Here is a 12223-nt window from a genome sequence, read left to right on the forward strand (position 1 = left end):
AGCAAGAGAACCAACACAAGTGCCTTTTACACTGGTTCAAGGTCATTAATTCCGTTTTAAAGTTAAAGCTCAATATAACATATAACGAAATTCTTCATATAAGGAACCATGTAATAACTTTTAATGATTGCTTGTCCATAGAACCTCAACATAATGAGGTGTGTTTATACACGATTTCAATGCAATGAAATTTCACTGCCACCGGGTAGGAGTACCTAGACAATAAATGGAAACTTCCACGAACACACATGGTTAAATGGTTGAATTGCAAGCGGCTGTTTACGTATGCGCCCCTCATATCATGCGCCGCATAACCATGGTCTGTATAAAGTGCAATAAGAACCTACTGCGCCCTTCATGCTGTATGCTTCGAGTGCAAGTAAAAGCGTGCAATGGTGAGCCGAAAAGAATGCTGGCTTGACAATTGCCCATCTTCCAGTCCCGAGCAAAGCGGGAGCTAACTCCCGGTAACACTATCAAGTGTGCTATACAAGGGGGGGAAACGTAGGTTGGCACACGTCTCCTTTTCTAACGTGACAGTGCCCGCACACGGCTGTCAATGTGGCTAAGCACATACACACAGCGTGCACACCCTGCTTTAGGGGTGACCGGCCTCACATGCAAAGAGCAGGCGTGCCAAGATGGCACGGCATCGTGTGCGCTGTCCTCTCGCACATTTAGTAGTGCAGGTTGCGTAGTCTCGAGTTTCGGAGACACATTGAAACGAGAGGCAGACAACGCATTTGCTCACCACTGGCAGCACATTTCGTGATAGTACCATCCTACTGCAAGAAACAGTATCAGCCACGGGGCCAGAGTAGATGCAAAAATGCGGCTGGCTTCGCTTTGTACCACAGATGTGAAGATATTGTCAACACGTCACGAAAACCATATCTTTCGTCACCGACTCTTAAATTCAACAAGATTACTTTTTCTCATTCAAGTTTACCTTTTTTGATTTCATGATAATTCGGAAAATTTTGTTGCCCATTCTGTGTAAGAAAAATCTAGGGGCAACTGTACTCACTTGCATGAAAGATGAAACGCAATACAACAAAATTTCTATATCATGATGTAAATTGTGGATTTTACCAACATTGTTATGATGAGGTTTAACCGCGCTTTCATTTTTGTTCCCAACGAGTTTCAAAAAGTCGCAAGGGTGAGCATTCTTTTATTGATCAACATTCAGCTAGCGCCCAGTAGATCCCATCGATATTCCCAGCACACATAAAGCACATGAAAGTGACTGCAATGTGCAATTTCAACGCAGACCTGGAGCCATGTTGAGTGTGGCTCCCTTAGCCTAGTTACATAGCTGCTTTCAAGTGTTGTCGGATGCTGCAACCCCCCAAAAATATATGCTGCCGCACTGCTGCGCTATCCAGAATTTTGTCAATCACAGAATGTGACTGGGCAACCAGTACTTGAGGTATGAGCAAGTGCCACAACTGACCATGCTAAGCGATTATTGGTTAACTAATCACACTGGCATCACAGTCACAGTAGCAAATGCCGAATGGGGAACCAACCTTCCAGTTCATTTATTGGGTTTATTCCTACTGTAAGTACTGTGGCAGCCCTAGCTTTGTCAGGCACACTTCTTTTGGATGGCAACAGCTTTTTCAACAGTGCCAATCCACAGTGCTGCAGTGAGAAATTGCGGTTCAACAAACAAATGCCATACAAAAAAGAAAAATAACTAACCTGTCTTTGCTAGGCATGAAAATCTTCTGCACACCAAAATAGCAAGACGATCGAAGAACAGCCCCAAAGTTCATTGGATCCTGCATGAGAAGCAGGAAGTGACCGGTCACAATTTGTTCGATGCACATATGAAAATTCCTACTGGGCTCTTAGGAGGAAAGCCAGAAGCCCAGCATGCCTTCACGGCAAAGCACTGTGGTAATGAGGGGGCACACGCACTCTTAACTAGGATACTGATTGTTCAAATAAGGATTGACTGATTGATCAAATAACTAATTAGCTGACTGATTCATCAATGACAAATTAACCAATTGATCAAATTACTGATTAACTGATTGATTCGTCAGATGCCTGATTAACAGACGATGGTCAATTGACTTACAAATAAAGTGATAGTGTTCAACACCCACAAGCAATACAGAGGCTATTACAGACAGCACAGTGGAGGGCTCCAGATTAATTTTGACCACCTTGGCTTGCTTAATGCACACCCAAAGCACACTACATACCGCACTTACTCGAATATAGGCTGGCCCCAATTCTAAGCAGATCCCCAAATATCCAAAGCCAGAAAAACAAAACAAAAAAAAGGAAGAAACTTACTTCGAATGTAGGCCGAACAAATGCACAAAATGAAAACGGCATTTACAGTTAACGACTGAATTTTCGGACGCCCAAATTTTCGGGCATGCCTGATATTTCGGACGTCTCAGCGGCACCGCGACGAGCCCCATAGAATCAATGTATAAGGACACCTGAAGTTTCGACCCCCCCCCCGCCGTCCAATTTTCCGGACTTTTTGACACGACGGAAGGCCCTTTGGCTCCGCGCGCAGTGCCCTTGCACAGGAAATCGACTTGCAGCCGAAGCATATCACCGCTTTGAACCACAACTAGCCAAATCTAGCCGTCACACACCGATTTGGTCTGGCCACACTGGCTCTGTTTATCGCCGCACTTCCACTTCCACCTCCGGCGAAGTTTCCGGAGCGGCGCCATTTCCTTTGTTTGCGTAGGCCACGTTTTGGCTAGCGTGGTGTGTGGTTGTGCTGTTGTGTCAAGTATGCTCTGCGACGCTAGGCCTAGGTGCTTCGACGCTCGTCTGCGAACTCCACTGTTCGTAACTTGAGGATTTCGCTTGGCTACGATGGCCCCCTCTCCATCTTCGTCGTCCTCGCTGATGGCATCGAAGCGCGGAAAGCAGTACCGTCGGTTAAAGATGGAGAAGAAAGCCGCCATTATTGAGCAAGTCGTGAGCGGGCCATCGCAGGCTGACGTGAGCAAGGAGTTCGGCATGGAGCAAGGAGTCAGGTTGTGGGGGATTCAGAAGACTCCGATGTTGAAAATGAGGAGCCAATGCCTGCGCCGCCTACAAGCGCCGAGTTGAGGCGAGCACTGTTGACTCTTTCATCGGTGTACAGTGCTGACATGACCCTTGCTCAGATCGAGGTGAATATGATCGCATGCAACCGGGACGCCGTCCAAAGAACAATAAACAAGTTCTTCAAGCCACTGCAGCAATAAAACTGGCTGCCGATGATGCACATGTACATAATAAACCGGCAGTCGGCTGCATACAGAGTTTTTGAATGCGTTTTTTTATAGCCACTTCACTGATGCTTTGGCAGGGTTTCGGAAACCTGGTACTTTGCCCTTTAGCTCTATATCTGATAAAAAAGAAAAAAAGTGTGTTTTTTGCATGCATTCATTTTTTCGGACGGCCTGAATTTTCGGATGTTTTTACGTTCCCTAGAGGGTCCGAAAAATCAGTCGTTGACTGTACTGAATCTGAATCAAGGGCAGCCGCTCTATGCGTCCGAACAAAGTCTGCCAAAACTGTCTCCACCTCGTGGTGACAGCCTTTCCGTGGTCCAGTAAATGCCATCTTCGTTGCGACACACGTAAAAAGCACCACAGCTACTAAGCCACCAAGGTGAACACATTAAACTAGAAGACACCACACTCTGCTTCACACATGAAGGCTAGGGAGACTTCTGTCAATGCTCGCATTTGCTACCAAAAATAACTGTCACATAGGACAGAAAGATACAGCCATGCATCATGTAATGCATGTGCCGCAAGTCTCATACTTTCATATCCAAAAATAATATGACACATAACTTCCGAATAAAACAAAAATTCTGACCAGTTGGAGTTGCATAACATTTAAATCACAGTGCATTAGACAAGAGACTGCAGAAACATTGGCAGTGATGGCCACAAAAAGCAGTGTATTGTTTCTGTGGTCGTCCCTAGTCCAATATGCCATGATTTACAAAGTAGCACAGTAGAACCTCATTCATATATGTTGCGAAAGAAAGATGTGAGAAAAACATACTAAACATCCGAAGTTGTTAAAAATATTGGAAGAGTTAAATTAGTCGACATCTACGTAATGCGATGTGCTGCATGAATAGCTGCAGCACAAGATGCCGATGCGCCACACTGATGGGGACTGAGAAGCCCAAGCCGTGCACTGTCGTTTTTGCGGCTACGACAAAGCTTACATTTGCGTTCCTCGAATTCAGCCTGGGTCAGCAGCTTTTTCGAGCGAGGCATTTTGGCAGGAAGTTTTGAGACGACCACTCGGCACAGATCGTTGCAGCACGAGACACCGATAAGCGTAAAGCTGGTGGCGCCCGAGCGACCGTTGTTGTTCAAACGCACATTGCCGTTCAATTGCGCTTTGTCGTTTTCCTTTGCGAAACAAAAAAACACAATCGAGCTTTTGCATGATGCCAGCATACGATGCCAGAGTACAATGCCTACGATGGCTCCTGAGCGAAACATGTGAAACATGACGGTCACTTCGCACAGCCTGCAGCAGGGAACAGCAGTGCACTTGTGTCAGCACCTGTTAAAAGGTGTTCAGTATTCTTCCTATGGCACAGAGACACACACACTGTGGAACAGATAGGTGAAGACACTTATCGCAGTGAGGTTGGAAGGCAATAGCTGTGAATGCGGCGTGTGACGACCGGGGAACAGATGTGCTGATACCGGAACAGGAAACTCGGGGCGCATCGGCGTTTTCACGCGAGACAAGTGGGCAACTAATGGGAGGAAGCTGCTGCTGCGGGCCGCTACTGCTCTCGATACGTGCCTCGCACCTTTTCTTGTTTACATGGGATCTAGTGGACGAAAAACATGTCATATGATCGCAGTTTGGCGATTTAGCGACCCTTGGTGCCAAAGGATTGTGTTCCCCGAGAATGTATGAACCGGTAAAAAAGAAGCATAACTGTATTCGGTCATTTTTTGTGTATTTCTCGTATTTGTGTATTGGTCATTTCTCGATTGCGAATGTTGGCTCAAGAAAATCGTGTATAATGGGATCGCATCAAAGAGGTTCTACTGTATTTGTTACATCATGGATCTGAACCTACGTATTTACCACGAAACAAGCAAAGTAACGTGATTTTGGGACCAATGGCCGCAATGCATCGCTCATGACCAAAATGTAGTGCGTCGCATACTGGAAGCACAAAGGTGCACAAATAATACGCAATTTCACGTAAACTTCCTCTGCATCAAAATTGCGCATTGCGGCACATTGCACCTCGTTCTACAACAGGATATCCAATAGCACTTAAAAAGACAGGGACAGACCTAAAAACGAGAACACACAGCGCTTCCACTTCCACTTAAATGTTCCCAATATGACAGAACTAACTAGGCCAGATCAGTGCCTCCCTCTATAAAGTGCGCGTGGTGTTCAGGAAACATTTTTATTTTACTAACTTATAATTTCTACAGTGCAAGTCCACTTTAACCAGGATGTAGTGCAAGATCTTGAAAGTTCATCTTACCAGTATCCTATCCATGTAGAGCCATAGCAGCCTACCAGGCTTATCCCTGATGTCACTGAAACGCAACAAGAGGATGGGGGGGTGGGGGAGAACTCATTAGACATAGCACAAAGTACAGGCCTAGCACAAAAAATTTATCTATAAACTCCTATGGGAATTGTCCAAGCATGCGTAAGCACTGTGCCGCTCACTCATCTCCATGCAGCCCCGTGTCATTATCAATGTTAAGAAACTTGAGCCAACCAGTATAAATGCTTATAAACCCTAATTGGCCACTATCAACCTTATCGGACTACATCTGACCCTTATCAACTTTTATATGTTGTTATCAACCTTATCACAATCTGATCCTTTTCACCCTTATCTGTCCTTAACCACCTTACTGAACCTGATCCAACCCTTATAAACCCATATCAGTGCTTACTGTCACATTCGAATTAACGGAAGTTAACTGTACAATAATACTGCCTACTTGAAAGCGCGCAGCAATGGACAGACAGTCATCGCATGCACAACCTTTTTCAAAAGTAGATGGGCTACTCTGCGCCTGTACCATACATGCCATTCAGCTGTGTGGTCCAGTTTCTGTGGCGCTTCTGACACTCCAGACCTCTGGATGAGTACAAGAATTGTTTTCATTCACCAAGGCACTGGAACTTTTAACATACCACAAGAACTTCCTTAAATAGCCTGTAGCCAGCATGGAGATCACAGGCAACGCAGCCCATATAATTTTGAGATAGACTGAATGGTACCGTCTAGGCAATAAGCGAAAACCTTTTTTTGTTTAACAATAAAGTGGCCTCCTACGCCTTTTTCACAAAAAACATCACTAGCCACCAAAACAGAGAAGCCTCTTTACCACGAAGGTGCTAATCAGATCAGACTGGCTAGACTCTTGGCTTGCATAAACTTCGCAGTCAGATACACAAGATCCACCAAGTTGAGCTGAAAGCAAAATTAAATAATTTTAAAGCACATCATGAGACTTTAAACTCTTTCAAGGCCCTAAAAATGGCAGTTCCATATTCGGCAGGGTTGAATGGTTTCAAACACCACTGCGAATCTCAAGTACAGGTCCCCGCAAGAGGGACACTATGTCACATACAATTTTTTCTTTGAGTACAGCCAACACAGCTTTGATGAGGCAGATTTCATGCAGTTGTTTGAGTGCTACACAGCAGCAGTCGAGCAATCAGTGCATGGGGCATCACAAAATGACAGCCTTAACCAGTGGTGAAGAGTGACATGAAAGTGCACCAACAAACTCTACCTTCTACCTCAATTTTTATTCTGTACACTCATTGCAATATTTATCACAATGTTTGATGTATGTCACTGCTTTAGCTTGTTCTTTGACCCTTTCTGGAACAATGTTCTTTTAGGGAAGCAAAAACTTCACATTAGCATATAGGCTCGTGTGAGGGCTGCACCCCTAACTTAGCAGGCCAAAATTTGGGGAAAAAAATTTTTCCTACAGAGAAGCCATTGCCTTTGGTGCCCCAATACCGTGCGCTGCGTACTTACGTGTGCCACTACTAGCTGCACATTGACCTCTGATGCAATGATACATACGGGGATCTGGGGTGTGCACAAGTATATTTATCTGTGACACAAGTCGACAAACTATGGAATTAACATTACTGACATTCCCATTTCTGAAAATAGTTTTGCTGTCTGTTTTTCTCAGTGTCAGACATTTCCTGCAAAACCTTGATTCTTAAAAGAATCAATGGGATAAAAAGGGTCAAGAATGTTAAAGCCCGGTCAGTGAACCTTTCAGTTTTCCTGGACTTAGTCAGCAACTTGGTTCATTTCAAGCACCTTACCTATCGTCCAAGGAGCCCAACAAGGTTTCACCTTGCAGAACAGGAAGCCTGGATGTATCAAGGCACACCCCCTGCAAGATACAGGCAAACCTTGTTCTACAAAAACAGGTTGTAACAAGCTAACGCACACAAGTAATAAAATGCAATTGAACCTCTCTTGTTAACGAAGCAAAAATTTAATAAAAACAATATAATGAACCACATTTAGCTTAAAACTAAAATTAATTGATAATTTTGTGTCAACATCAGCTGGTGCTGCGAGAAGACCAGCGTCGGTAACTCGTCTGCTGCACAAGTTGGCAAGACACCATCTGACAACCCACTGAACCGGAGGTGCTGCTGAAGTAGGGTTCTGAACAAATTTTGTAAAAATCCACACATAATACAAGCTATTTTTTTTATGTTTTAACATGCATACTTTCCTTCTCATATTATATTCAGGTCTCAACGCTTTTCACGCTACTCTATGAATCTAGTCATGACTTTAGTTTTGAAACATAACAAGCAGCGTGCATCAATCGCTATCGTCACTAGGCGCTGCAATAGATGGAAGTAGAAAATAAAAATTGATACGCACGCGATCACCGCGCACACCGTGATGATACACTTGCCAAGGACAGTATACCACATACCCCTATGGGCTGTCATCCCTTTTCCCTGATGCTGAGGTGCACGATGGCATCATCAGCAATGCAGCAAGCAGAAAGAGATTTTGGCTGCTAAGAATGCCAGCAACAGTGCCGCCTACATGACAGTTTGCAGTGATCGAAGCTGGGGCTGGCGGCAACGAAAAGCACTTCTTTAATGGAGCGGGAAGAGAATGTTTTCCGGGTCCTGCAAAAGATGGCTCTCAAATCGAGGACTTGGCGGCCATTGCCTATGTAAAGTGCAATGCTACCGGCATCTTGTGAATGCGGAGACATCACGCTGCACTTTGCACGACATTTTAAGTATAACATGCCATATGCATGTGACACAACGTCACGCGTAGGCCCCGTCGCTCCCCACTGGCCACTGCTCTCACCTTCCTTAGTTCACCGGTGGCGACCTACTTCCAGTCCCTTTCCAGCAGTACTTATGGTACCGAACACATGAGTTACTTTCATGTCCTTTACTGCACTTTTGGTGCATTCATTCATTTATAGCATCACAACATTTCGATGCACGCCTCAGACCAGTAGGCACTGGATGAGCCGTTTTACGCCTCGCTGGATTCTCCTTACATAGGCACACTTATTGTGCGCACAAAAGGAGCACCGAATTTTGAACGCTCTAAAGAGCACAGATCCACACCTAGAATCTTCCGGCAGTGCGTTGCCCAAGGAAAGTGAGGATGAATGAGCAGGCAGAATGGCTTTCATAAAAAATATTATCAATGTGCTGTAAGTGTGGACTTAAAATTACCTGTCATACTTGAGTTCATACTACATTTAGATTTTTACAACACTCTACAAACAGACATTTAACAGTCGCATGTAGCGTCCCTCTGAAGGTAAATAGCAACAAAATTGTCTCATGCGTAAAACACATTGAGTCAGATAATGTAGATATGGGAAAGCCTTTACGGAAAATTTTTGGGGATGTGCGAATACCGAATACATTAGTAGACTTCGAATGAATCGAACCGAATGAAGACAAATGCCGACTATCAGAAAATTTTTCACAAAATTTGACGTTTACAAAAAACTGTTCGCAGGGCAAATGTGGTGCAACACATGCTTGGAAGTCTCCTAGCACAGCATAACAAGAATCTAGCAAGCTGTCAGTAGCACACGTCGATAGAAATCAAGGCATACAGCACAATCTGCTCTTATTGAAGGGAACACCAAATTAGTATGCCAGCACTGATTTACAGCTCAGTTCTAGTATACGAAGGTCTGAAAAATATTTGCTTATCCATAAAATTTCTGTTGAATAGAATCAAGTGCTTCCTTTTCTCTTAAACTAATGTGTTAGTGATGCACTGTTGTACGGAATACCAATGAAATTCTCAGTTTAATAGTGGACCTGTGTTTTGCAGCCATCCTTTATTTATTGCACAGAAAGTCTTGCTTTCCAGTTTTTCTCCAAGATTCAAAGGGTTATCCCAACTTCCCGGCAGGTGGGTTATTGTAAGGCCAATCTGTGCAACAGACGAAAGGACGATGCATCACGTGACTCTACCACCACTCCGCATGCAGCCTTTGCCGACGATGAAGAGCAGGCGCCATTTGCAGTATTTTTAGTGTGAAAGCATTATAATACTTCCCATGAGGAAGAAAAACCGGCGTTGTCCGCAACAAGTGGTAACAAATTCATCACCGCTAACGTCATCAGTGTCTTGTTTGCCGCCAGTAGCAATACAGAATTAAAGTTAGAACAAGTTAGAGTAAGGTGGCTTAAAGGGGTCCTGAACCTCCTCTCGGGCTTGGTGAAAAGACTTAGTCTGAAGATAGCATACGCTGCTGTGAACATCTCAGCCAAATTTTGCAGTTCAGCGTGGCGCGTGGAGCTCGCAAGTGGAGCACAAGGCCACCTTTCTCTCGTACGCTCTCTTTTTAATAAAAAACTTTTCATCACTCTTTCCTGGATGCTTTATTTCGTAATCAGTGCATTCTTTGTACTGTTACTGTGTATATTTATTGACAAAGTTTAATAGACAGGCTGAAGTAAGCGAAAATCTGCTTTCGAATTTCGACAATGATTATATACCTCCAGAAGAAATGGACTGTCGTCTGCTCACACTTGGCCACGGCTGCCTGCATAGCAATTAAACTTTGGCCACCCTGCTTATCAGTGTCGTAGCTATCAGGTCTCGCTAATTTCGGCTAGTTTTGAATGCTCAACTAGCCTTGAACCCCACAAAACTTAAGGCCAGGCCATATGCAAGCTTCGTCTTAAGCTTGTTCGTCTGAAGCAGATTATTATTTTTTTTTGCGTTGAGTCCACTGAAAACTAAACAAACGTTTCCATGTTGTTCGTTATATGCGAGAATTCAGCTTAACCGAGTTTGTCTTAATGAGAGTTCATTGTATTGCAATACCACATATAACAATACATCGGTTATAACAATGAGCCAACTAAGGAGTCTCAACCTATACATTAGGGCTATAGGAAAAACAACATATATCGATATATTACTCACCGCATATCAGGTATAACGATCAAAAGCTTGCCCTTTGGATGGCGCTTTCCAAGCAGAATAATCGTGATATTTGCATTGCTAAGTTTCCCTTATACGAACGATGCTGAGGCAGGGTGATACGTTTGCCTACACTAGTTCACATTTGCCGAGCAGCGCATCCCACCCACGCGCCAATTTCGAAAGCCACAAAAAGCATAGCTAGTTGGTGGAGCTCCCCACAAGATGGTGCCAGCCACTTTGCATCAGCATCACCCACGATCGTGCTAGCATAAGGAGAGAAAGAAAATTTATAGACAGCAAGAAGCGAATCAGCATCCACCCTTTGCCCCCTTCTCAGTGAGTGCGGAAGTGCGCTGCAGAAGCAGCAGCGGACAGCTCAGTTCATAAAAGACAGCGCCAACAAAGCGCAATGTTGCATCGCTCGAGACGATGCTGCAAATTTTGCAAGACTCAAAGTATGAGCTCATGCATGAGCACCACGATCATGACGGCTGCACCCAGGGGCCATGACAATCAACGAAAAAGGCTGGCTATGTGCACCATGGCAAAACCCCCGATGATAGTGGAACCAACACGGTGGAAGCCACTGACATTATCGAGTATGGGAAGGATGTTAGTACTGACGATGAAACAGGTAGTGGTTCAATGGAGCAGTTTCCAAGTGGAAATAGTGCTGCCTCGTTATGCGAAGAGATCTCCGACGGGGCAATCGCTGTCACAACTGATGCCGAGGAAGGCGAAATTGATAATGACCCATCACACAAAGTGCACTGTTGTCGATCGAGTGCCTCCTCGATTTCATGCACGCTAAATTATTGCGCAGGTCATGTTATGCGTAGGTTAGATAATTGGTGGATCATTAGGGTCACAGAATGGGTGCCAAGAGAGAAGCAGAGTCTAGGATGGCAGAAGACTAGGTGGGGTGATAGTCGGAATCGGTTGATTCAGGACGGGTAATTGGAGATCGCGGGGAGGGGCTTCTGTCCTGCAGTGGACAGAAAATAAGCTGATGATGATGATGAAATTATTGCCACTAGCGTTCACACAGCAGCTGGACACTGCAGTTGTGAACCTGAAACTCTCACGAAAGCAAGTGCAGATTTCGCAATATTTCAGTGCGCCTAACACTTGACACGCAGTTTAGAGTTATAAATAAACATGTTATTTCTCATCTTCTTAAATGACCATCTTTTAGTGAAGTGGCAAATGTGGTTTTGGAACAACATGGATATGTTCGGCAGTTTTTACGGCAATCCAGATATAGCGATGATCGGTTATAAAGATCACATTTTTCATTCTTGATATTGTTCATGGACTGCACTGTACTGCGGCTGCCGCGGGTTGAAATTACAAGTCCACTGGCTAAGTGCGCTGCGACTTGCCGAGAACAACCGCGTCTGGCTTACGTTTGGTGCGTCATAGGCGCTAAAATAGAAAGTAGTAGTGCCTATGTAAAAAACAAAACTCCAATTTGGACTGTGTGCATTCAGTAGGCAGAGCATAGCCGACACATCCCTCTCCACCGTAGTCTTCAAAGTGCAAGGCATTGAAGAAGCAGCGGAAGCACCACACAGGGTGTGTTTAACAACTCTGCTTTTTGCGGCAAAGCATTTCTGAAATAGCCTATTTTACCTTCAAGTGCATTTATCCACTTCGATAAAATGTGGCTCAGGGCCCCTTTTTTAAGGTGGAGTAAAGTTAATTAAAGTGGATTAAGGCAGATTAAGGTTGATTAAGTGGATTAAGGTTGGTACA

At 44.4% G+C, this 12223-nt stretch overlaps 1 protein-coding gene across 2 annotated transcripts in view; it reads right to left on the reverse strand.

Annotated features, from left to right (window-relative positions):
- The window catches only part of LOC135913124 (rRNA methyltransferase 1, mitochondrial-like), a 54664-nt gene that overhangs the window by 24188 nt on the left and 18253 nt on the right, over positions 1-12223 (reverse strand). For both annotated transcript variants that reach the window (XM_065445808.1, XM_065445809.2), the window contains exons 4-6: positions 7345-7415; positions 5516-5570; positions 1708-1787 (exon numbers count right to left, since the gene is read on the reverse strand). In XM_065445808.1, the coding sequence (XP_065301880.1) occupies positions 1708-1787; positions 5516-5570; positions 7345-7415 (206 nt within the window). The remainder of the gene's footprint in view (positions 1-1707; positions 1788-5515; positions 5571-7344; positions 7416-12223) is intronic.

This window comes from Dermacentor albipictus, chromosome 2, assembly GCF_038994185.2.
Source record: "Dermacentor albipictus isolate Rhodes 1998 colony chromosome 2, USDA_Dalb.pri_finalv2, whole genome shotgun sequence".
Taxonomy (NCBI): domain Eukaryota; kingdom Metazoa; phylum Arthropoda; class Arachnida; order Ixodida; family Ixodidae; genus Dermacentor; species Dermacentor albipictus.